This window comes from Ptiloglossa arizonensis, chromosome 5 (assembly GCF_051014685.1).
Source record: "Ptiloglossa arizonensis isolate GNS036 chromosome 5, iyPtiAriz1_principal, whole genome shotgun sequence".
In the NCBI taxonomy this organism is placed as follows: domain Eukaryota; kingdom Metazoa; phylum Arthropoda; class Insecta; order Hymenoptera; family Colletidae; genus Ptiloglossa; species Ptiloglossa arizonensis.
The window spans coordinates 21,638,901-21,661,755 of record NC_135052.1 but is presented as its reverse complement, the minus strand read 5'-3'; the positions used below and the strand labels follow the sequence as shown (position 1 = coordinate 21,661,755).

At 35.7% G+C, this 22,855-nt stretch overlaps 3 protein-coding genes across 5 annotated transcripts in view; 1 reads left to right on the top strand and 2 right to left on the bottom strand.

Annotated features, from left to right (window-relative positions):
* Window positions 1-65: 65 nt before the first annotated feature.
* Window positions 66-2,712, bottom strand: Nd-51 (NADH dehydrogenase (ubiquinone) 51 kDa subunit). 2 transcript variants are annotated; one of them, XM_076312741.1, is made up of 8 exons: window positions 2,676-2,712; window positions 2,103-2,197; window positions 1,856-1,923; window positions 1,108-1,776; window positions 809-1,041; window positions 536-739; window positions 271-467; window positions 66-163 (listed from the first exon to the last, which is right to left on the bottom strand). In XM_076312741.1, the coding sequence occupies exons 2-7, from the start codon at window positions 2,149-2,151 to the stop codon at window positions 281-283; spliced, it is 1,410 nt and encodes a 469-aa protein (XP_076168856.1). In that variant the 5' UTR covers window positions 2,152-2,197; window positions 2,676-2,712; the 3' UTR covers window positions 66-163; window positions 271-280. The 2 variants fall into 2 exon arrangements, with proteins under 2 accessions (XP_076168856.1, XP_076168855.1); XM_076312740.1 differs by having other exon boundaries at window positions 66-467; window positions 2,676-2,711.
* Window positions 2,713-2,833: 121 nt separating this feature from the next.
* LOC143146752 (guanine nucleotide-exchange factor SEC12) lies at window positions 2,834-5,567 on the top strand. Its single transcript, XM_076311353.1, has 4 exons — window positions 2,834-3,204; window positions 3,309-3,685; window positions 3,785-4,470; window positions 4,541-5,567. The coding sequence occupies exons 1-4, from the start codon at window positions 3,067-3,069 to the stop codon at window positions 4,624-4,626; spliced, it is 1,287 nt and encodes a 428-aa protein (XP_076167468.1). The 5' UTR covers window positions 2,834-3,066; the 3' UTR covers window positions 4,627-5,567.
* A 6,208-nt stretch (window positions 5,568-11,775) lies between these two features.
* Window positions 11,776-22,855, bottom strand: part of Verm (LDLa and CE4_CDA_like_1 domain-containing protein vermiform) — a 28,532-nt gene continuing 17,452 nt past the window's right edge. For both annotated transcript variants that reach the window (XM_076313169.1, XM_076313170.1), the window contains 3 exons: window positions 20,022-20,171; window positions 16,984-17,906; window positions 11,776-13,452 (listed from right to left, as the gene is read on the bottom strand). In XM_076313169.1, the coding sequence (XP_076169284.1) occupies window positions 13,219-13,452; window positions 16,984-17,906; window positions 20,022-20,171 (1,307 nt within the window). In that variant the 3' untranslated portion in view covers window positions 11,776-13,218. The remainder of the gene's footprint in view (window positions 13,453-16,983; window positions 17,907-20,021; window positions 20,172-22,855) is intronic.

Here is a 22,855-nt window from a genome sequence, read left to right as displayed (position 1 = left end):
CAATGATATCCAGGAATAGGTGGACACGTTGTTCGTACGGAACGCGCACACATAATGGCACAAAATTTCATTTTTATACGTTTTATTCGTCAAACCATCAAGATTTAACTTGGGTCCGACGCAATTACAGACGAAATGTAACTACACCGCGCACATACGTACACTGAAAATAAATATAAAATCTTATACAATTTATACAATTCGCACTTTCTTCCTTTCGCACATTCGACATGTAAGAAACATGGGTAATTCGGCTTTTCTAGTCTCTACCTTAAATTTTTTAATTGGAAACGGCTTGTTTGCGCTGCTGAATGCGCGCTTCTATTTCCGGCCTGAAATGCCTGATCAGACCCTGTACTGGCCACGCAGCACCGTCCGCTAGGGCGCAGATAGTGTGCAATTCAATTTGTTTGGTTAGTTCCCACAACATGTCTACCTCATGCTGTTCAGCTTCTCCTTCCACAAACCTAAAAAAAAAGACATATTTTCAGTACCCTTCGAGCATTTATATTCTAAAGTTGGATTAAGTAAATACCTCTTCAAAATTTTGAACATCCAACTGATTCCTTCACGGCAAGGGGTACACTGTCCACAAGATTCGTGTTTGTAGAAACTGATTAAACGCGTGATGGCCTTGATGATGTCGGTTTGCTTGTTCATTACAATCACAGCTGCTGTACCAAAGGAAGTTTGTACCCTGACAAGATCGTCAAAATCCAACAACACTGTATCGCAGACGCTGTAAATTGTTGATGTGATTAAAGAGGGTTAGGTTAGGTTAGGTCTGTCTCTAATTTTATTTTAGTACCTTTTGGGAATAACAGGAGTAGAAGATCCACCAGGGATCACACCCAGCAAATTATCCCATCCACCAATTACTCCTCCTGCATGCCTTTCAATGAGTTCTTTTAAAGGAATGGACATTTCTTCTTCCACAGTGCATGGATTGTTCACATGACCTGAGATGTTGAACAATTTAGTCCCATGATTACGTGGACGACCGAACGACGCAAACCATGCTCCGCCTCGTCGACAAATTGTCTATATACAAAAATTTTAATTTTAGAAATAAACTCCTTATATATGCATATATCTTAAAATACATACAGGAGCCACAGCAACTGTTTCGACATTAGTAACAGTGGTGGGGCATCCGAATAAGCCAACATCAGCTGGGAAGGGTGGTTTTAGTCTAGGCTTTCCCTGTTTTCCCTCAATAGATTCGATAAGAGCTGTTTCTTCTCCACAGATGTATGCTCCAGCTCCTCGTTGCACAAAGATATCAAAATTATAGCCCGAACCACAAGCATTCTTTCCAATAAGACCAGATTGATAAGCTTCGGCAATGGCCACTTGCATATTGGATGCCTCATTGTAAAATTCTCCGCGAATGTAGATGTAAGCTGCACAAGCTCCCATTGCACGACCAGCAATGAGGCAACCCTCTACCAACTTATGTGGGTCATGACGTAAAATTTCACGATCTTTGCAGGTACCAGGTTCTCCTTCATCTCCATTGACTACCAAATACTTTGGCCTTCCATCGGATGGCTTATTCATAAAAGACCATTTCATACCAGATGGGAAACCAGCCCCTCCACGACCTCTCAGACCTGAGACCTTGATTTCATTAATAATCCAATCAGCACCTTTGTCTATGATTTCTTTAGTTTTGTACCAATCTCCCCTCTGCAGAGCACCTGCTAACCTCCAATCGTGTCTGCCGTACAAATTTGTGAAGATACGGTCCTGATCAGCCAAGGGTCCACCCCTTTTCTGTAAATGGTATCAGAATAGGCGTTTTAAATGTATGTCGCGACATCACGAAATCTTAAGAGAAACAAGATCAATGTACCTTTCCTTCTGGTGCGGCATCGGCAAGCGTTCGCTGCTGTTGGTTGCTTAAAGTCGCTCCAAGGAAACCTTAAAAGTGAACGAATTTTCTCTTTAAATTACATAACCTTGTCTATACGACAACGCAAAATTAAGGAATTTTATTCAATTCTTGAAACAACAAAACGTCGCCGTTTTACGCGGCATCATTTACTTCGAACATTTGAACACTTTGTACACGTTAGAAACAAATTAACGTCAAAACTTACCTAATTGTCTCCTTGGGACCTGAAAACAACGAACTATGGCACCAGCCATCTTGCCGTATACGGACTTCCTGAAGTTCACTGCTACTATTGTAGTACTGTATTTATTAGAGAAAGACAAAAGATTCTAGACTTTACTTTCCCAAGACTGTGGTCCTAGTTATAAAAATATATCTGACATTCCATTTCGGATATTCGAGTAATACTTATATGATAAGAAAATTTTTGAAACTTAGCCAGAGCCAATACCCGCGCACTTCAAATATTCAAACACAAACGTCGTAGTCAAATGTCATATTGCACAATCTTATAAACTAAGACAACTGATAAAAACTATCGTTACATTGATTATTTTAACACCGAATTACTGAAAATAAAAGAATCATTTAATTTCCAAATATCTTTACGAAGGAGTAACAAAGAAAATCGAATAACAATACAAATAATATACCCAGAGTTGCAAACTTAGTACAATGAATAGAGTTGATAAACTTGGTAAAAGTTTGTAAAAAAAATTATTAGTTTCGTGACGTACTCAAAATGTATATTTAATTACAATCAAAATGTGGAACTGACCTTGAGTGACCAAAACTTTTCGCTTGGATTCAGGCAATTTTCTAACAGATCGAACTGAAGTTGACTACAAAACATTGGCCACCTAGAAAATAATACCATAGTCATCTTGCGGCGCGTTTCTGAACTAGACTATGAGTTGAATACGTGTTCATCGCTGTTTTGTCGCCGTTCACGCAGGGATCAGATTGTGTCAGTGTCCGTTAGACGTGCTAGGACGCGTTTTGGATGTACGATGTTCGATAAAAACAGATATTTCGTTACGTGATGGGGAAACTCGACGGGTGCCTGGTTTTCTAGCTAGTCACGGTCCTTGACTATCAATAGAGACCTGTCTCGGTGACAGCAACGAGACCGGGAACGTTCACATTGGAGAAGCAATTGTTCTGCCAGCATGCCTTCCAGAAGAAACAATTGCGGCCTCCTAGCGAGGGTGAACTTTCCCCTGTACACGTTGCAGATGCTGACAAGCAGGCATATTCTTGTCGGTGGCGGTGGAGGTTCTTCGAAAACAGGGGTGGCCAATGGTTTTGTGAGTATTTATAAAAATTTCTTGTTGCTGAAAAAATAATTTTGAAAACCAATTCAAATCAGTGAAAGGAAGTCAATTTTTAAAGGACTCTCTCTGTTTTACAGGAAGTATATGAATTATCTCACGATGGAACACAATTTATTGCCGAAGAAGTGACCAGGCATGAAACAGGTCCTAGTGTTGTCATGAATTGTACAACTTACACAGATGGCAAACGAACCTGGATCGCAGCTGGTCAGGAGAGTCACTGTCAGCTGTACAATGTGAATACTAAAGTAATAACTATTGAGAACGGAGATATCACTAAAGGATCTAGCAACAATGTTAAGGATGGTCTCAGGTACAGGAAAAATGCAGAAAAAGTGGAGGAAAATATTGCTTTCAAGGAAAGGATAGAGGAAATTAAAGACAATTGCAATATTAAAAACAAAAAATTACAGCTGAAAGTGAAGCCAGCTGACAGTGTACAGACAGATTTTAGGTGATTATATTTTAAAATTCTATAAGACATTTAATATTTTTATCATTTTTTATCTTTTATTTAATGTACCAAGTTTTGAATACAAATTTTTGTCAATAGTGAGGACGAACCCTTCCAGAGGATCATTAGAATAAGTTTAAATGGAAAAGTCATGGCCACTGGTGGAACGGATAGTCATGTGAGATTGTGGAAATTTCCACAGTTACAGAAATTGCACGATCTTGAAGCACATACAAACGAAATCGACGATATAGATTTTAGTCCGGATGGTATGTCAATTGTGAGCATTGCAAAAGATGGCAAAGCTTTTCTGTGGAATGTGAGTAGTGGCACAAAAGACAAGGAATTGACCTGGTCACCTTCAGATGGTTTGAAGTACATGTACAAAAGATGCAGATTTCGAAAATTAGAAGATGATAAATCAAAAAAGCAATTGTTCATGCTCTCTAATGCAATGAAAACTAGTTTTCTGCAGATGTGGGACATCGATTCTGCAAGTATAGTGAAATCAGTTCCATACAAAGAAACTCTATCTGCTCTGGCAGTGTCAGACGATGGGAAATTTGTGGCTGTTGGAACAATGTTCTCTGGTAGTGTTGACATATATGTTGCATTCAGTTTGAGGAGAGCTTTGCACGTGCCTGGTGCACACAGCATGTTCGTGACTGGTCTAGAATTCTTACCAACTAAATTGGACGGTCCGGCAATTACAAGTAACACCGAAACGGCTGTCGTTAGCATTTCTGTAGATAACAAAATCTGCATACATAGCATACCCTTTAGACGTAAGTATATTTTGTAATTAAACATTTTTTAAGGAGAACGAATAATTCTAAAGAATATTTTTCATTACAGACACACTGCCATTCTGGTTCGTCATTATACTGATCATCTTGAGTGTCTGTGGTGCATTCATTTTCTGCAGCTACCTTGAAATATGACCCCAGAAGTATATTTTTAATACTGTCCAGAGGAGCAGCACTTTTTCTAGAATTCTGTAACTCGAACATCGAAGTTTCTTACATGCCTTTTCTAGATCGTAAAAGTAATTTCTAGTGAAGAAATGGAAGTCGTAGTTTGTTCAAATTCGTCATGGTGTTTGTTCATAAACATATGTGCACGATTTCAGTGACAATACGTAAGATTCTCTGCTATTTCTTTGCCAACAAACGGTCGACATCTCGTACAAGAATAGATTCTTTGGACTCATTTACTGAAAGAAATTTGATCCAAACGAGATGTTGCTGTAATAAACAATTGCAATTGCACTAGACAAATTAATTAACGAACATTAATGTAAATAGATATTTTCAATTCATTTTCTTTTTTTTTAAATAGAAAATGTCGATAGCTCAATGTTTTCCTTTGGTCGCAAACTATTTTTCACACTCTGAGACCAATTTACATCGTTTTCCTTGTCAAGAAAATTTGATAAAATCGTCTTACTATTGCATTTATTTAATTTTACTGTCTATGTATCATATTTCCATGTACAGCCGAACGTAGACAAAGCGTAATAGTTTATGTACATTCTTTAGTGTTAAATATGTTTACATACATTTTTACTCGATTAACTTTCTTTTTTCCTTTTTTTATCAATATTTCTTAGCAGAATAACTTGGAACTCATGGTCGCTTTATTTTGCTCTTAAGAAAATAGATTAAGGTGAACAGGTTGCATCCAAATAACACACGCGTTACACAGAATATTATTATTTCCCTGCGCCTTTAATTTCCCATAAGAAGAGAGATTGCCATAGAAGAATCCGTCTTCAGAAATGCTTCACCGTGACACAAATCAAACTTGTACAATCGGGTTGTGTATAGGGGCATGAATATGTACATTTGTTAATGTAATAAAGATACATGATAAAATTAATAAATTGTTTTTGTTTCTTTAAAATTTATTTATCAAGCTTTACAAACGTGCACGAAATTTTGTAAGAAAATCGATGATACGTCTTCAATATTGAAATAGACGAGCTGTTTCCTCAATGACTACGCCAATGGCTGACAAACGATTTACGATATTTGAAGATAACGTAATACGTACGACAATGATTGATTGACTGCGACATCTGTTTCCTGTAATGGAAGTAGGTTATATTACTGCACGTATTTCTGAGAATTTTACTATACGTTGCATAATTTGGAGTATTATCATTTTTATTCTAAGATACGCGTGATTGGAGGTTTCACTTTCATATCTTTCTATCTCCGAAACAGATAAATGTTGCTCACACGGAAAAAAGGCGATTTTTCTATAAATTAACCGAGTGATTTAGAAATATATTTAAAAAATTTAAATATTATAAACTGTATAAAGTAAACAAAAATTGTATAGTGAAATAATCGAATTATTTGCAATTTCTACCATTCTTGGAATTTTACGATGTTAATAAAATTTGAATTGAATATAATTTCATTGATGAAACGAACTGATCAATTTTCTAAATCTAAATGCCCAACGTTTACAAATTATTGACTTTACAAAATAATATCGAAGGAAAACTTTTGTTTGTTTTTAACATAGAATTCGACAAGATTATTATTTTTTTTTAATATATTTCCATTCTTTGATGTTAAACGTGTGAAAAAAAATATTTAAAAAAATTGAATTTTATAAGTACCGAGCCAATTATGCGAAACAATCAACTTTACACGTATTTTATTTCTCATTTGAAAATCCAATTTGTCCACATATTGTTGATGTAAAAATTTGGAATATTTTTTTACAGCTTTGTTAAAATCAAATTTTAAATTCAGAAATCTTACTACACCGTACAGTGTTGCAAAATTACCCCGTGACAGAAATTCTTGCCAAACTACCGGTAGAACAATTACATTAGCATTTGTAATGCAATGATGTAAATCTACAACATACTAATGGGGTACACGATACGTGGTTAATTTGCATTTGTTGACATTCGCATAATATTAATTACTGGAACAATTTCCTTTCGAAACGGAATTATACTTACCGGGAAGACTCGTTTAAAAAGTTCCTTAAAAACTACCAATTCATTTCTGTAAGAAAACTGTTTAAAACATTTTCAACAATATTCTTCGCAATTAAAAATAAACTATCACGATGGGTTAATCGTCGTTAAATTACGAATTCTTTTTGTAGCACTCGAAAAACCAAAGAATACATTGTCTTTCATTTTTTTATTCAATTATGTATCTTAAACAAAAACACACACACACAATTAACACTAGTTATTTGTATCAAACTAAATAGATGGTAAAAGGGCAAATTAATTTACGAGTACCGTTAGTTGTCTATTTCGATAATTGTCTACGAATATTGTAAGTAAAGACACCCTGTTAATGATTGAGTAATTTAAACAAAAAAAATTTCAAACAAATTATTACGGACCCTTGTTCGAAAATAAGTGGCGACGATGCGTCCCTGATGGCTGTCGTCTTGAAGAAAGTGCAAGGAATGTTCTTCATTTCTTTTTTTTTTTTTCCCTCCTCCGACCAATGAATCAGGACTCTCGTTTGAAAAGGAATGTCGTCCGAAATCGAAAGGCGCCTACAGGCCCGAACGTAATGACGAAGGGCGAGGCGGGGGTGGTGGAACGAGTCAGAAATGACATTTTACGACCTTAACGCTGGCGCCTGTCGATGACTCTCAAGGCTGCGGAGAACGTATCATCGTTTCGGAGTAACAAAGTCGCGTGCAATGGAAAGTTATCGGAGATTCGAGAATCCTGGCGACCGAAAGAAAAAGTTCATTTGTATATTTCTGGCTGATATCACTTTTTAATCGATGGAAGGGGTAGGTGAAATTTAAAGGAGAATCTTGTTTTTTTGAATCGAGTATTGGATTGGATTTTACTACAGAAAATTCGAAGGAGTAAATAATGATCGTTTTGAAAGTAAAAGTATCGAGGTACGTCTGTTTTGAAACTTATAGTTGAAATTGTATTGTAGGGATCAAGGAAGACCAATCTTGGAGTTGTATTCTAGGGACCAAGAAAGACCAATCTTGGAAGGAATTGTGAATCGTCTTGGGTTGAGTAGAGTAATGAATTTTGGGAACAAAAGTGTCGAAGTACACGTGTCCTGAAACTAATAATTAGAATTGTATTCTAGGGAGAAGGAAAGAACAATCTTGGAAGAAATTGTGAGTGGTATTGGGTTAGAAAAAATCATTTGGAAGAATAATGAATTTTGGGAACAAAAGTGTCGAAGTACAAGTGTCCTAAAACTAATAATTAGAATTGTATTCTAGGGAGAAGGAAAGAACAATCTTGGAAGAAATTATGAATAGTATTGGGTCAGAAAAAATCATTTGGAAGAATAATGAATTTTGGGAACAAAAGTGTCGAAGTACACGTGTTCTAAAACTAATAGTTGGAATTGTATTCTAGGGACTAAGAAAGATCAATTCTGGAATTTTATTCTAGGGAGCAAAAGGACCAATCTTGGAAGGAATTGAGAATCGTTTTGGGTTGAGTAGAGTAATGAATTTTAAGAACAAAAGTGTGGAAGTACACGTGTCCTGAAACTAATAATTAGAATTGTATTCTAGGGAGAAGGAAAGAACAATCTTGGAAGAAATTGTGAGTGGTATTGGGTTAGAAAAAATCATTTGGAAGAATAATGAATTTTGGGAACAAAAGTGTCGAAGTACAAGTGTCCTAAAACTAATAATTAGAATTGTATTCTAGGGAGAAGGAAAGAACAATCTTGGAAGAAATTATGAGTAGTATTGGGTCAGAAAAAATCATTTGGAAGAATAATGAATTTTGGGAACAAAGGTGTCGAGATACACGTGTCCTGAAACTAATAGTTGGAATTGTATTCTAGGGACTAAGAAAGATCAATTCTGGAATTTTATTCTAGGGAGCAAAAGGACCAATCTTGGAAGGAATTGAGAATCGTTTTGGGTTGAGTAGAGTAATGAATTTTAAGAACAAAAGTGTGGAAGTACAAGTGTCCTAAAACTAATAATTAGAATTGTATTCTAGGGAGAAGGAAAGAACAATCTTGGAAGAAATGATGAGTAGTACTGGGTCAGAAAAAATAATTTGGAAGAATAATGAATTTTGGGAACAAAAGTATCGAAGTACACGTGTCCTGAAACTGATAGTTGGAATTGTATTCTAGGGACTAAGAAAGATCAATTCTGGAATTTTATTCTAGGGACCAAAAAGACCAATCTTGGAAGGAATTGTGAATCGTCTTGGATTGAGTAGAGTAATGAAGTTTAAGAACGAAAGTATCGAAGTATACCTGTGCTACAAGTAGTAGTTAGAATTGTATTCTAGGGAGAAGGAAAGAAAAATCTTGGAAGAAATTACGAGTAGTATTGACTCAGAAAAAATAATTCGGTAGAATAATAAATTTTAGGAACAAAAGAGTCTTGGTACACGTGTCCTGAAGCTAATAGTTAGAAATGTATTCTATGGAGAAAAAGAAATCAGTCCCAAAAGTCTTTATAAGACCTACTTTTGAGGAAAAATGATTAAGTATTGTCCACATTGTATTATATTTACTATTGATACCACGTTCTCTTTATCTTGAGATTAGTATTTCTTTCTCTCTACAATAACACGAGTAGTCACACCGTGAGTAATGTTAAGAAACATTTGCACAACGGTAGACCTCGTAAAGCCTGATCAGAACGTTTGATTCAGTATGACTCAAACTTCTTTTTAAGTCTGTTCTTCTTTCTCTCGTCTATACAAACTCAGCACCTCGGATGAAAAACATTAGAATGTTCAATATTGTTTCAGAAGTTTCGTACACCTTCGAAGTATTAATTTTAGAATACATATTAGTACTTTTATTCTCTGAATTCATTATTCTATCGAACTCTCTAATAAAAATTTACATATTCTCTATAAGAAAACGAAGTTGACCTTCGAACCTCTACACTTTCACCAATAAAGAAACTATTGCAGTCACGTAGCATTTTCCTTGAAATTACACAACGTTTGTACGAAACACTTTTTTTCCATTATTTAAAATAGCGAACGTATGAAGTTTTTCGATGTTTTGTCACGTTTCGGATTTATTTGCCCAAATTGCGTGGCATTTGTCGTTGCAGTGACACAAGACATTTTTAATTACGGTCGCATGGGCGTTTACGATGGAGAAATTACCCAGTCTGTAGACTGAGCGTTAAATGCGCCGTCATCTTAAATAAACGATGTCGAAAGTTCTCATGCTACTTGCTTTGCTTTTGTTCCGACGTTCGTGTTGACTGCTCCAAGCACATCTTGCGAAATTCCGCAAGCGTGAATTAGCACGTCCTGATTCGCGAAAAACGACACGGAGAGCAACGAGCGCGAACGAAATCGGAGAAAGAATATTCAAAAGGAGAGGTTGGGAAAAATGTGGTTCAGGAAGTCGTGCAAGTGAAAAATAGGAAAACTAAAAAGCTCGAGTGAACTTTTTAGTTCTCTTCGTCGACTACATATATTTTTTTTTTTTTTATTTCACTTTGTGTTTACGACATACGTGAAAAAATACTCTGATAATTCGGAACACTTGGGAAACTTTGGATAATTATCGCGAGAATTGCTTTCGGTTATTATAGAGCGTGAGAGATTGTTTAAAAATTTCCGTTGATGGAAAAATGGAGTCGTTTATGACTTAACGCATTGTACGTTACGTAATACGGTTTATATGTAGCACTGTTGTTTTCAGTGGTTGCAATTTTGTTACTTTTTAGAATAAATGACACTTTTTGAACTGAGATCACGTAGAATGGAAAGATATTAAAAAATTGGATTAAAAGATGGGTAAAGTGTATGTGAATAATGTTTGAGTTTTCATTTTGGAGATAAATTAATATACAAATTGGAAGGTTCTCGTCCCTGATCGAATTAAACCATCGTAGTAACGATTAATTATTAATTGCTTATGAGAAGCACGATGTATCACATTTATTATGTATCACTCTAGAAATAATTTTATTTTGTAGAGAAAGTTTCAAGGAATATGCTTAATTTCTCCAGATTTTTTAAAAACCCCAGTTACGACATAAGGATTTATTTATAATTTTCATATGTCAAAAATGACATTTCAATCTAAGAAAAAATTTAATCCAAAAGGTCGATTCTTCCTAATGAAAAAAAAAGAAACAGATTAATGGTTTCGGAGATAAAAATTCATTAGTAATCCGTTTCCGCTAAAATAAAATAAATCCCATTACTTAACAAGCTGTATTTTTTAAACTAATTCGAAATCAGCAAATAATGACTTAAACTTCTTTTAATTTTACATGGACAATATCGCATTTTAATTTCACTTTATTGAGGTTAGGTTGTACCTCGCCATTGTGCAAATTATTCTTTCTATGAAAATATATATACATTGCACCGTAATGCACAATAAACACGTACATTGATAACGATAGATATTACCAGTAACGTGTAATATCTAATCTTACCTATGTGTACAAATAAACAATTTCGAAAAAATTGTATTTCAATGTGTGCATAGACGTACGTACAGCACGTGCAAGAGAAGATTACGTCTGAATATTGGCGGGTAACATTTGTTCAGGGGCCATCTCTTCAAGCGCATGCGCGGTAGATATATATCCCATATGTATATGTGTGTGTGTGTGTATCACGGTAGATATATATACATCCTTCTTTTGCCTTACTGGATTACCCCTGAACGAATAGAACCCTCCATGACTCCAAGTGTAATCTTCTCGTGTGCGTGCAGTACATATGCACAATTGCATCTAAATTGGATTTCAATGAAACTTTACATTTAAGTTCTGAACTCTCATAGATTTCGAGAAAAATTATTCCACGGATAAGAATGATCACCTCTTGTACTATTTCGATTTTTCTAATAATGAAATTTTACATAAAAAAAATTAAATAAACTCTACTTTTATCCTCTTTGATAAAGAAAGAATTGAATGAAATTTTTTACATAGAAATTACATAGAAAATCGCATTCTTTCCCCCGGAAATTACTTAAAATAACTCTACAAGATTGATGAAAATATTGTTTAAATATTCTTCTCTTCGATATTCGTTGGTAAAGAAACGTAGGTAGAAAAGGACATGTGTTTCGATATAGGGTCTGGATTTGTTTTGTTTTTTTTTCGTAAAACGTTTTATTCAGAAATATTTCACGGGTTCTAAAAATTATTTTAAACTTTCTCTCGCGCGTCTCTTAACCTCTAAAACGTTCAACCAAGGATAATCTCGGCGCCATGGAATCCTTACACGAGTTCTTAGACGACGTTGCTGCGGAACGATCTATCATTCATTCGTTGGGAATACATGCGCCGAAAAAAAAAAAAAAAAATAGAAGATAAGGACTAAGGGATCAGGGAGGGCAAGGATACGGTGGTTATGTACAAAGTTGAGTGTCCTCGCAAAAGGATTCGCTCCATTCCCTCGAGGAGAGAATCCCTTTTTATACGCAATCGACGACAGAAACGTTTCGCGAACATTCGCTGGAAAAATCCTGACCGCAAATTGAAAATTGACTCTCTTTGAGGATCGTACACCAATAAGAAAAGAAAAGAAAAATAATTTACATATCACTTTTCGCTCATCATTCGTCCTTCGAGACATCGCGAAGTATTTTCAATTTTAAAGAATTTCTCTTCGCAAGAATTGGTCGATTTTTAATTAACTATGCGATCGAATCAATCACACACTGATTAATACCGATACATATTAAAAGAACTCTAGTTAATTTTTAAGTGTTGCGTTTAAATGCCAGATAAATGTAGAAATAAGTTGTCAACGGTGTTGGTAATTACTTGTTGATATTTTCTGTGCAAACGTTAAATATTGATGCAACTGGTCTGATAAAATTGTGAAATATTTGAGTATCTTTAATAATTTTTTACTAAGTATATTTCCACGATTTTTCATTTTTCAACACCAATCCCTTAAATTCATGCAAATTCATTACCTCGTTAGAAGCTGGTATTATTGTTAATTAAAAAAAAATGAAATCGACTTAGGAAGAAAAAGATGGGAAACATTATTTTCTCAAAAGTGAAAGCTGAAATATAATACAATACCACGCGTACCGTGGTAATTAATTTCCAGAATAACAAATTATGTTTCATTTCATTAACCCACTACAATGGAATACCTAACCGTAAAATATTAAATTGTATTCCTTCGTCGACAATTATTTCATCACAGTTATTACAATCGCATTAAATCTCCCAAATATTACCAATAATACATAACCTCGCATATTAAGCTCGATACAATCGATAGTCACGCGTCTCGAGTCTCGAATCTCTCGAAGACATTCCGTGGAACATTTCGATGCAAGAGTGATCTCGATACTATCGAAACACTCGGCAGCGTTCGATCTTCGATCACGTGGATCGATTACTCGAGTTTCACAGTCGAAATTGCGCGTCAGGATTCGATTCGAGTATCGACTTCGACTCGATTTACGCGTTCGCGAGACGTTTCCCGCGCGTTTCTCTCCAAGGATGATCGATCTCGGTCTCTAGGATCGACGCGTTCTCCTCGAAGTCACGCGCCCCTCGATCGATCGATTTCACCGCTCTCGATCCGCTCATTTGTTCGCGGTGAAACCGTCGCCGGTTGGGTCGAGCAGCCACGGATAATAATTCGGGCACTCCATGCAGGTGAACAGACGAAGGGTCTCGCCAGGTAGCTCCCTGGTGGTCAAGGGACAAGCATTCGGCAGGGAACAGTACGGTTGCCCCTTCTCGTCGCACGTTTCCTTCCAGTCCTGGAAATCTCGCAGAGCGGAGAGCTCGGTCGGTGTCTGCATCCACTTGATCACCTGCAAGTAGAACAAGGCGGTGTATGGTCAGACGTGGCTTCGATCATAATTGATCGCGGAATTTTCTTTTGAAATTGTACATTCGATAATTGTAGAAATTCGATTGTAAATTTACAAATTGTAAATAGTTAATTGTAAATTCGAAAATTGTACAAATTCAATTGCAAATTTAAAAATTGCACAGATTCAATTGTAAATTTAAAAATGGTACAAATTCAATTGTGAATTCAAAAATTCTACAAATATAATTGTAAATTTATGAATTGTAAATATTCAATTGTAGATTCAAAAATTGTAAAAATTCAATTGCAAATTTCAAATTGCACAGATTCAATTGCAAATTTAAAAATTGCACAGATTCAATTGTAAATTTAAAAATAGTACAAATTCAATTGTAAATTTATGAATTGTAAATATTCAATTATAAATTAAAATTGGAAAAATTCAATTGCAAATTCTAAATTGCACAGATTCAATTGTAAATTTAAAAATAGTACAAATTCAATCGTGAATTCAAAAATTCTACAAATATAATTGTAAATTTATGAATTGTAAATATTCAATTATAAATTCAAAAATTGTAAAAATTCAATTGCAAATTCCAAATTGCACAGATTCAATTGTAAATTTAAAAATGGTACAAATTCAATTGTGAATTCAAAAATTCTACAAATATAATTTATGAATTGTAAATATTCAATTGTAGATTCAAAAATTGTAAACATTCAATTGCAAATTCTAAATTGCACAGATTCAATTGTAAATTTAAAAATAGTACAAATTCAATTGTGAATTAAAAAATTCTACAAATATAATTGTAAATTTATGAATTGTAAATATTCAATTATAAATTCAAAAATTGTAAAAATTCAATTATAAATTTAAAAATTATAAAAATTCAATTGAAACTTTAAAAATAGTAAATTATGAAAATTCAATTGTAAATTTAAAAATTGTAAAAATTCGCAGGCAACTTCAAAAATGGTAAAAATTTAACAGCAGAGAAACGATGCATCAGTATACAATAATTCCTCGACTATTTAATTTAACAGAGACGAAATTTGGATAATCTAGAGGGTTGGAAACCAGGGGGATGTTTTCCCTTAAGATAATTTCTAGGTGAGGAATCTAATTAATTCGCAATAGAGATATTTAAGAATTGTTACTTAAACTTCTTCTCTCGATACGTACTTCGAATAAAAAAAAAACAAGAAGTCATTTATTACATTCGTGACAAGATCAAAGGGAATAATTATGATTTTGCGCGTTGAATCATTTCAAAACATCGTTAATATTTATACATTTATCAATAGTATTTATTCATCAATAGTATTTATTCATCAATGGAAAATTCTTCTTATAGAACGAGAATCGATCTAATTGTTTCGTTTACTCGTTCGTTTCAATCTTTACGAAGCACACACACGCAAATGTTACAATTATCGTACCAAAAGTAACGATATCTGTGATTGCTGTGCTCGTAGAATGCAATTGCGGTTCCTTGTTTCGGAAACGGTGCTCGAGAATCGAACGAGAATATTGCCCGCAAAATAAAACTAAAACAAGTAATTTCTGCTGGATTACCAACTGATCGAGAGAGCTTATAGATACATTGAAACGGGCGGTGAAAGAGAGAGAAAGAGAGAGAGAGAGAGAGTTCCTATCGCGCGGCTAGATTGAAAGCGGAAAATAAATCGACGTAAAGTGAAATAAAACCACGATTCGAGGCTTGATGGATCACGAATGAGAAACGTCGTGATGCGGCAGGATTGAAAACGGGAGATAAATTGGAACAAGCTAAGGTAGTCGTAATAACAGTTTCAGCAATGAGAAATCTCTCGCAGACTGGGAACCATTTCCCTGCGTTTTAAAAACGAAACTTGTGGACCGCATCGAAAATAAAAATTGTAAATCCTGGCCTAACGTAAACGTTGGTCTATTGGGACTATTTGGAAAAATTACGAAAATCAAATGTGTCTTGGAAAAAATTTCGAATTGTATAAAGAATTCTGAATATTCGGTTAATTTTCAACGATACGTGTACGTTGATTTTGTATGAGAAAATGTTAATATTGTTTTATGTTTTTCTTCACTTGTGAAGCTTCGATCCTCGTGTTGTTTAAAAAATTTCACACGTTTCAGGTTTTGATCGAACGCTCTCCAAGCTCTACGCAACGAGCTATAAAGTTCAAGAGCGTAAAAAAAAAAAAGAATAAGTGAACCTGTTCCCTAATTACAATGAATCACCATTTCCAACTCCCAGGCTGAATCTCCGAGAAGTTTATGCGGAAAAAATCCATTAAAATATCATAAATATGAAGTGTATAAATATAGTATCGAGTAATGTGGTATAAATAGAATAAATAAGTAACGATTGAATAATTCATGGAATTGGTTAAATAATACATTAAAAATGAATTCGGAAAACCGAAAAGGTTACCGTGGAAAATTGTTTACGTGCAATCAATTCTCAATTCCATTTTCAAACTTTCCAACCCTTGCTGATCGTTCCATTTTTCTTCGGCCTAAAAGTTATCCAGAACGTGTTACACAATATCACGTGCAGCGATATATGTATAATAAATATAAAGAAAAAACGTTCACGCAATATACTGGAAGTAAACAAAATCACCGACCACAACATTTACACAGTTGAACGAGCAACGTGATAAATGAAGAAGTTCCATTCAAATTTTCCAATTAGAATAAATCCTTAATTTATCCTTCGAACTTTGAAATCTTCTTGAAAATAAATTACTCCTTTCCACCCTTCGATCGATCTACCACGTGTATTATTATAAAATAATATATTATTATATTAATTCCACGTGTATTATTATATTAATTCCACGTGTATTATTATATTAATTCCACGTGTATTATTATATTAATTCCACGTGTATTGTTATTTTAATTCCATGTGTATTGTTATATTAATTCCACGTGTATTGTTATATTAATTCCACGTGTATTTTTATATTAATTCCACGTGTATTATTATATTAATTCCACGTCTATTATTATATTAATTCCACGTCTATTATTATATAATACAATTCATACCTTTTACAATTATTTACATTTCGATATTCAATTCGAATATTTCTTATTGCATTGTTAACTAACAAATTCAATTTTTCCAGACATTTTATCCAGGTAACCTTCACAATTATCGTAACAAAATAAATAAAAACCAAACGAGTCGTAAAATTCAATGGAAAACATCAAAAACGAATTTCAAAAGCAACAAATCCCTTTCAAATACCCTAATCACGTCAAATCCTCAATTTCTCGAACATTAAACTACCTCTAATCCTCGTTCTTCTTCCTCGTCCCTCGAACCTATTGAATTGTTCTTAAAATCGTTTCGTTTTCCAAAATGGAGAACATATAATTTACTCAAATATTTATACACTCTAAAAAATTCCTATTTCATTTTCCCTCCAAAAAAACGAAACGACTTTCCAAACAACCCAATACTTCATGTCATCCTGAATCATCCCCCAAATAACCCAGGACAGAACCACTCACCTGAACCATAGTGACGAAGTAAACGTCGCTCCTGGCAAGCATCTCTTCGATGAACTTGATCAACTCCTCTCTGTACTCTTTCTTGCTCTTCAACCAGGACGCGTGGAAATGAAGACCCAACGGGGCTCTGTTGCTGTTGAAGTGCCTGTTGAAATTGTGCCTGAGCAGTCTGCCAAATTGTTCACCGCTCTGTATGTTCGAGCAGGAGTCGACCATGTGGCAACCAGGTAGAGACTCGTCGAATGTTGGGTCGTCCCTTCTGTCTAGTTCGTTCATAACCATCTCCCAGACCGGATGGGACCTGGACGGGCAGTTGCCACCGTTCCCGTTACACTTGTGGGGCATTCTGAAGTAGAGGGTATATGGCCAGATGGGTACACGTCCAAGGGACGCGGTGATTGAGGCATCGTAGACGAAGAACTGATCGGCCATCATCTCGAACTGCTTGTTGCCACCCACCCGGAGATACGGGGCCCTCATCCCGATGATGGAACCGTCGGTGATGTTTGCGAATCGTTCGATGATCAATCTGGCTCCAGCCATCTCAGCCAGCCAATCGTCGTAGCTACCTTGGGTCCAGTACTGTGGATCGTCTTTGTGGGTCAGAGAGAACACCGAGATCTCGTGACCACGTCTGTGGAGGTCCTGGACGGCCGAGTAATTGGTGTACTTGTGGGAGACGAAGAAAGTACCCCTGATCTGGCAACCGTTGGGATTCTGACGTTGTCCGTTGAAGATGTCCTCGTAGAGATCGATGTTGTCGACGTTCACGGCTCCGTTGAAGGTGATCGTGATCATCTGGGGCACCTGGGATGGCTCGATGTTACCAGGGATCCTGGTACCGTCAGCTGAACAGTAGCAGTCAGGCAGGGAGCACTGGGTGGGGTCGCAGTCTGGGGCGCGATTTGGGTCAGTTTCCACGGCTGTAAGTGAAGACAATGGTGAGTTACTTAGTGATTCGTGGGTGTAGGTGAGATGTCCAGTGAAGGCTGGATCATTGGTGCCTCGATATTTGTAATTTAAACGATTTGAGAAGACTGGGATTAGATTTACGTTTAGATCGGTTTGTGGAGATCTAGTGGGACATGAGGATTAGTTATTTGATGATTTATCAGTTCTAAAGTGGAAGTGTGGAAGCTGGATAAGTGGTGGTTCGATTATTTAAGAGAACTGGGCCTAGATTTATGTTTACATCGGTTTCTGGAGATCTAGTGGGACATGAGGATTAGTTCATTGATGATTCGTCACTTCTGAAGTGGAAGTGTGGAAGCTGGATAAGTGGTGCTTCGATTATTTAAGAGAACTGGGCCTAGATTTATGTTTACATCGGTTTCTGGAGATCTAGTGGGACATGAGGATTAGTTAATTGATGATTCGTCACTTCTGAAGTGGAAGTGTGGAAGCTGGATAAGTGGTGGTTCGATTATTTAAGAGAACTGGGCCTAGATTTATGCTTACTATACATCGGTTTCTGGAGATCTAGTGGGACATGAGGATTAGTTACTTGATGATTCGTCACTTCTGAAGTGGAAGTGTGGAAGCTGGATAAGTGGTGACTCGATATTTGTAATTTCAATGAGTTAAGAAGACTAGGTCAAGATTTAAGTTTCAATCAGTGTCCACGTCTAATGAAAGCTAACGATGAGTTACTTGGTGATTTCTGGGTCTAGAAGTAATATTGTGGAAGTTAAGTAATTGATAATTAGGAAGTTGTGGCTCGATATTTGCAATTTCAATGATTTAAGAAGACTGGGCTAAATTTATGTTTAGATCGGTTTCTGGAACTCTAATGGGACATGAGGATTGTCAGTCTAAGAGTAAAAATGTGATGGATAAGGTTAGGAAGTGGTGACTCGATATTTGCAATTTCAGTAATTTATGAAGACTAGGTCAAGATTTAAGTTTCAATCAGTTTCCACGTCTAATGAAAGCTAACGATGAGTTACTTGGTGATTTCTGGGTCTAGAAATAATATTGTGGAAGTTGAATAATTGATAATTAGGAAGTTCTGGCTCGATATATACAATTTAAATAATTTGAGGATAGATCGAGATTCAGGTTTGGCTCAGTTTCTATGGCTCTAATAGGAGGTAACGAAGAATTCCTTGGTAATGTATAGATCTAGAACTTGTTGTTGGTAAAATTAGAAGATTGGATTTTGGTATTAGCAATTTGATCGATCGAAGGACTTTCATCGGTCCAAATTTAAGTTTGGACCAGTTTCCATGCCTGTAATAGGAATCAGTGAGTTACTTCGTGAACCAGATCCAGGTATAGTTGACCTAGAGACTCTAACAATGAACTTTTGTTATCACCACTTTAACGAGTCTGCATCTAAATCAATCGAATCGAAATTCAATTGCCAAGCTTAAACATGGACACGTCTTGTCCAACAAACATACCCACACCTGAACCAAAAATACCTGAATCTTAACAAAATATCAATACACAAGATACAAACCAATATAAATATTTCTAGTTCAATGTCCCGAATATTTTCTGGTACAGTACAATACAACCGGTTGAACGTTTTGAATATCTACACTCAACTACTTCCACCACCAAAGACATCCTACCAACGAGTCTCAATTGTGAGATCTTTCGGTCGTATCTTTGATTATTTATTACAGTCGTTCGAGTACTCGAAACGCGTGGTATCTTTCAAAATTAATTACACGTTCGTTCCCCGTAACGCCATTTACGATCAAATGTCACGACACCGTTCGATGGGGGGTTAAACGTTTCCTACGAGAACGTGTCGAAAGAATGTCTTTACGAGTACGTGAGCTCGTCAATTTATATTCCATCGAACGTAACACCGAGATTCCCGGTGTCGTCCTTTTACGACCATCGAAATCACCAATGGATCGTTCACCAACCGAACGGACGCACTCGTACGAGAATCTCGGAGTGAGACGTCTTTCGTGACCGGCGAGCCGACGTTTGAGATGCAAATTAGACAGCCAATTTAACTTTCATCGGCACGCGTGTCGAGTAAACGTCAGGACGGTTACGGGCTCGGTCTTGGCGATACTTACTGCAGGCATTCTCATCGGATTCGTCCTTGCAGTCCGGTTTACCGTTGCAGAAGAGCTCCTTGTCGACGCACTCGCCGTTACCGCATGACAATTTCCCTTCAGGGCAGACCGGTTCGTCGGTCCTCAGGATGGGCAAGACCTTACGTGGCTCTGCAAACGTAATCCTCATTAACGGGGCCGGTTCGCGCGGCCTTACGGCCTCGATGTGGCAACCGATAGATACTACTGGGACCATTCGGTGTTCACCGGAACGGTGCGTGGAGCGGGACACAAATTCTACTTGTATCGAGTCGCCCAATTTTATGTACAGAGATCGATACAAACAGCGGCGCAGGAACCAATCAGGGCCGAGTCGCGCGATCGGGACCAAACGATCGGAGGAAAAATTCGAGTCTACGGTCTAACGTCGATCTGGAAACTGTCAAGTGAGTTTATTCGTGAGGAATTTATTTGAACAATGTTCTATACTACAGAAATTGGGGATGGATTCTTTTCTTAATTTTATCATGTAGAGGTTGCTTCTGAGGAATGGTAGAAATGGGGAGGGAGAGATTCTATGTTAGAAAATGAGTTGGAATTATAGTACATAGAAATCTATGATGGAAATATAGCTTAAAGAAATCTATCGTCGATCTGAAGTCTTCTGGAAACTGTCAAATGTATGATTTTTTACTGTGAGTAATTAATTTGAACAATGTTCTATACTACAGAAATTAGGGATGGATTTTTTTTTTAATTTTATCATGTAGAGATTGCTTCTGAGGAATGGTAGAACTGGGGAGGGAGAGATTTTATGTTACAAAATGGGTTGAAAATATAGTGTAATATATAGAATAGTATAATATAGTGTAGTATCGTATATAGAAATCTATGGTGGAAATATAGCTTAAAGAAATCTATCGTCGATCTGAAGTCTTCTGGAAACTGTCAAATGTACGATTTACTGTGAGTAATTAATTTAAACAATGTTCTGTACTACAGAAATTAGGGATGGATTCTTTTTTTAATTTTATCGTGTAGAGGTTGTTTCTAAGGAATGGTAGAACTGAGGAGGGAGAGATTCTATGTTACAAAATGAGTTGGAAATATAAAATAAAATAATGTATCGTCGACCCAAAGTCTTTTAAAAACTGTCAAGTGTATAAGTTGTTGTCAGTAATTAATTTGAAGCTCTATATCACAGAAATGGTGAATGATATTTTTTTTCAAATTTGTCTATGTAAAGGTTTCTCCTAATGACCAGTAGAATTGAAAAGAGAGTGATTCTAGATTACAAAGTGGGTTGAAAATAAGAATAAAGTCTTCTAAAAATCTTTCATCGACCTAAAGTCTTCTAAAAATGGTCAAATCTATAATTTATAATCACTTTGTCGGTAATTAATTTGAACAGTGTTCTGCATCACAGAAGTCAGGGGTGACATGTTTTTTAAATTTTACCATGTAAAGATTTCCTACAACGAGTTGTAGAACTAACGAGGAAGAGATTCAACATTAAAAAATTTTTCTCATACGAAGCTTCATTTTTGAGAAAATTTAGTTTGAATTCGTTTGGGTGGCATTTCGCTGACATTCGTCTAATGGATCTTGCTACAGATGTAGTATCATAGTTCTGTAGAATACGTGTAGGTAATAATTCATAGCAAGTATTATTATTTCATGCCCTCTAGATTTTTCACCAAATTTTTTTCGAGAATATGTCCTTTATACTTATTCAGACTATATCATCATAAGTTAGGTTTAATAGCAACGAAACTGAACCCCTTTAACAGCATTCTATGTATATATTGTTTTTAAATAATGTGATAAAGACGACATTATTATTATTGTTATATAGAATTGATTCTTTGAAAAGCAAAGCTTTGTATGGAAAAATATTTTTACATGTAAAATTATTATACTTTCTCGCTGTCACCACCCAGTGCCATCCATTCTGCATTTAATTAATTATTTTATACACGTGACATTATAGAATTTGTACATAATAAAACACACAGTGTTCACTGTGAAATAAACTCAGATTTTAATTAAACTTTATTAATATATCAGAACCCTTTAATCAAGCCTCGAGCAAAATTTACGATTTATTTTAAATAAGCTTATTTTCGTTTCGTTACTTTCAGATATTTTAGAAGTTCAATTTTTCGTGAACTTTAAACTAAAGCCTACATTTTATTCACAAACAATCTTGACAGTTTTCATAAGCACAGCTCAAACTTTTTTAAGAATAAAAAAAGTCAAAGATCTTTTTCTACAATTCTCGATACATTCCGTAAATGCAACGATGCAACTGCAAGTTGCAATTGCACTTATTTTTGAAACGAAACATTGAATAATCTACACCGACTTTTCTAACCATATTGCATTTTATTTGCATTTGTATTATCATAAAAAAAAAAAAAAATAAAACAAGGCAGATACCATTATTATTAAAATTTTTCCTCCATCATGGTTTTTCATCGTCGATGAAACAGAAGAATCGTCCCAATTGCGAGACTCGGCTCGTTTAACAAAACATTGTTAACCCCCTGTGGCAGACAATCTCTTTCCTGGCAGACGAGTTCAGTGACAGCAGAATTACCATAATACTTCGTGAGTCGCACTCAATATATCCAGAACAATCCTCAAAGGGTTAAAGTTGCTACTGTGCTGAATTAATGTCCACCCAAGTCCAAAGCTACGGGGTACCTCGCCAACTCAGGTATATTTAGTATCAAACTAATTGCGTCTTCTAGAGCAAATTATGTTTAAAATCGATCGCCTGTGTAATCTAATATGTACACACACAAACTTTATATACATATACGTGCGAGGAGTTCGTTCGACGCTTTCGCGAC

Excerpts from the sequence above, each read along its gene's own strand:
- Nd-51 (XM_076312741.1), bottom strand. The coding sequence starts at position 2,151 with ATGGCTGGTGCCATAGTTCGTTGTTTTCAGGTCCCAAGGAGACAATTA. Across the intron at positions 1,042-1,107 it reads AAACAGTTGCTGTGGCTCCT|ACAATTTGTCGACGAGGCGG; the intron begins GTATGTATTTTA and ends TTTTGTATATAG. Across the intron at positions 740-808 it reads ACTCCTGTTATTCCCAAAAG|CGTCTGCGATACAGTGTTGT; the intron begins GTACTAAAATAA and ends AACAATTTACAG.
- LOC143146752 (XM_076311353.1), top strand. The coding sequence starts at position 3,067 with ATGCCTTCCAGAAGAAACAATTGCGGCCTCCTAGCGAGGGTGAACTTT. Across the intron at positions 3,686-3,784 it reads AGTGTACAGACAGATTTTAG|TGAGGACGAACCCTTCCAGA; the intron begins GTGATTATATTT and ends TTTTGTCAATAG. Across the intron at positions 4,471-4,540 it reads ACATAGCATACCCTTTAGAC|ACACACTGCCATTCTGGTTC; the intron begins GTAAGTATATTT and ends TTTTCATTACAG.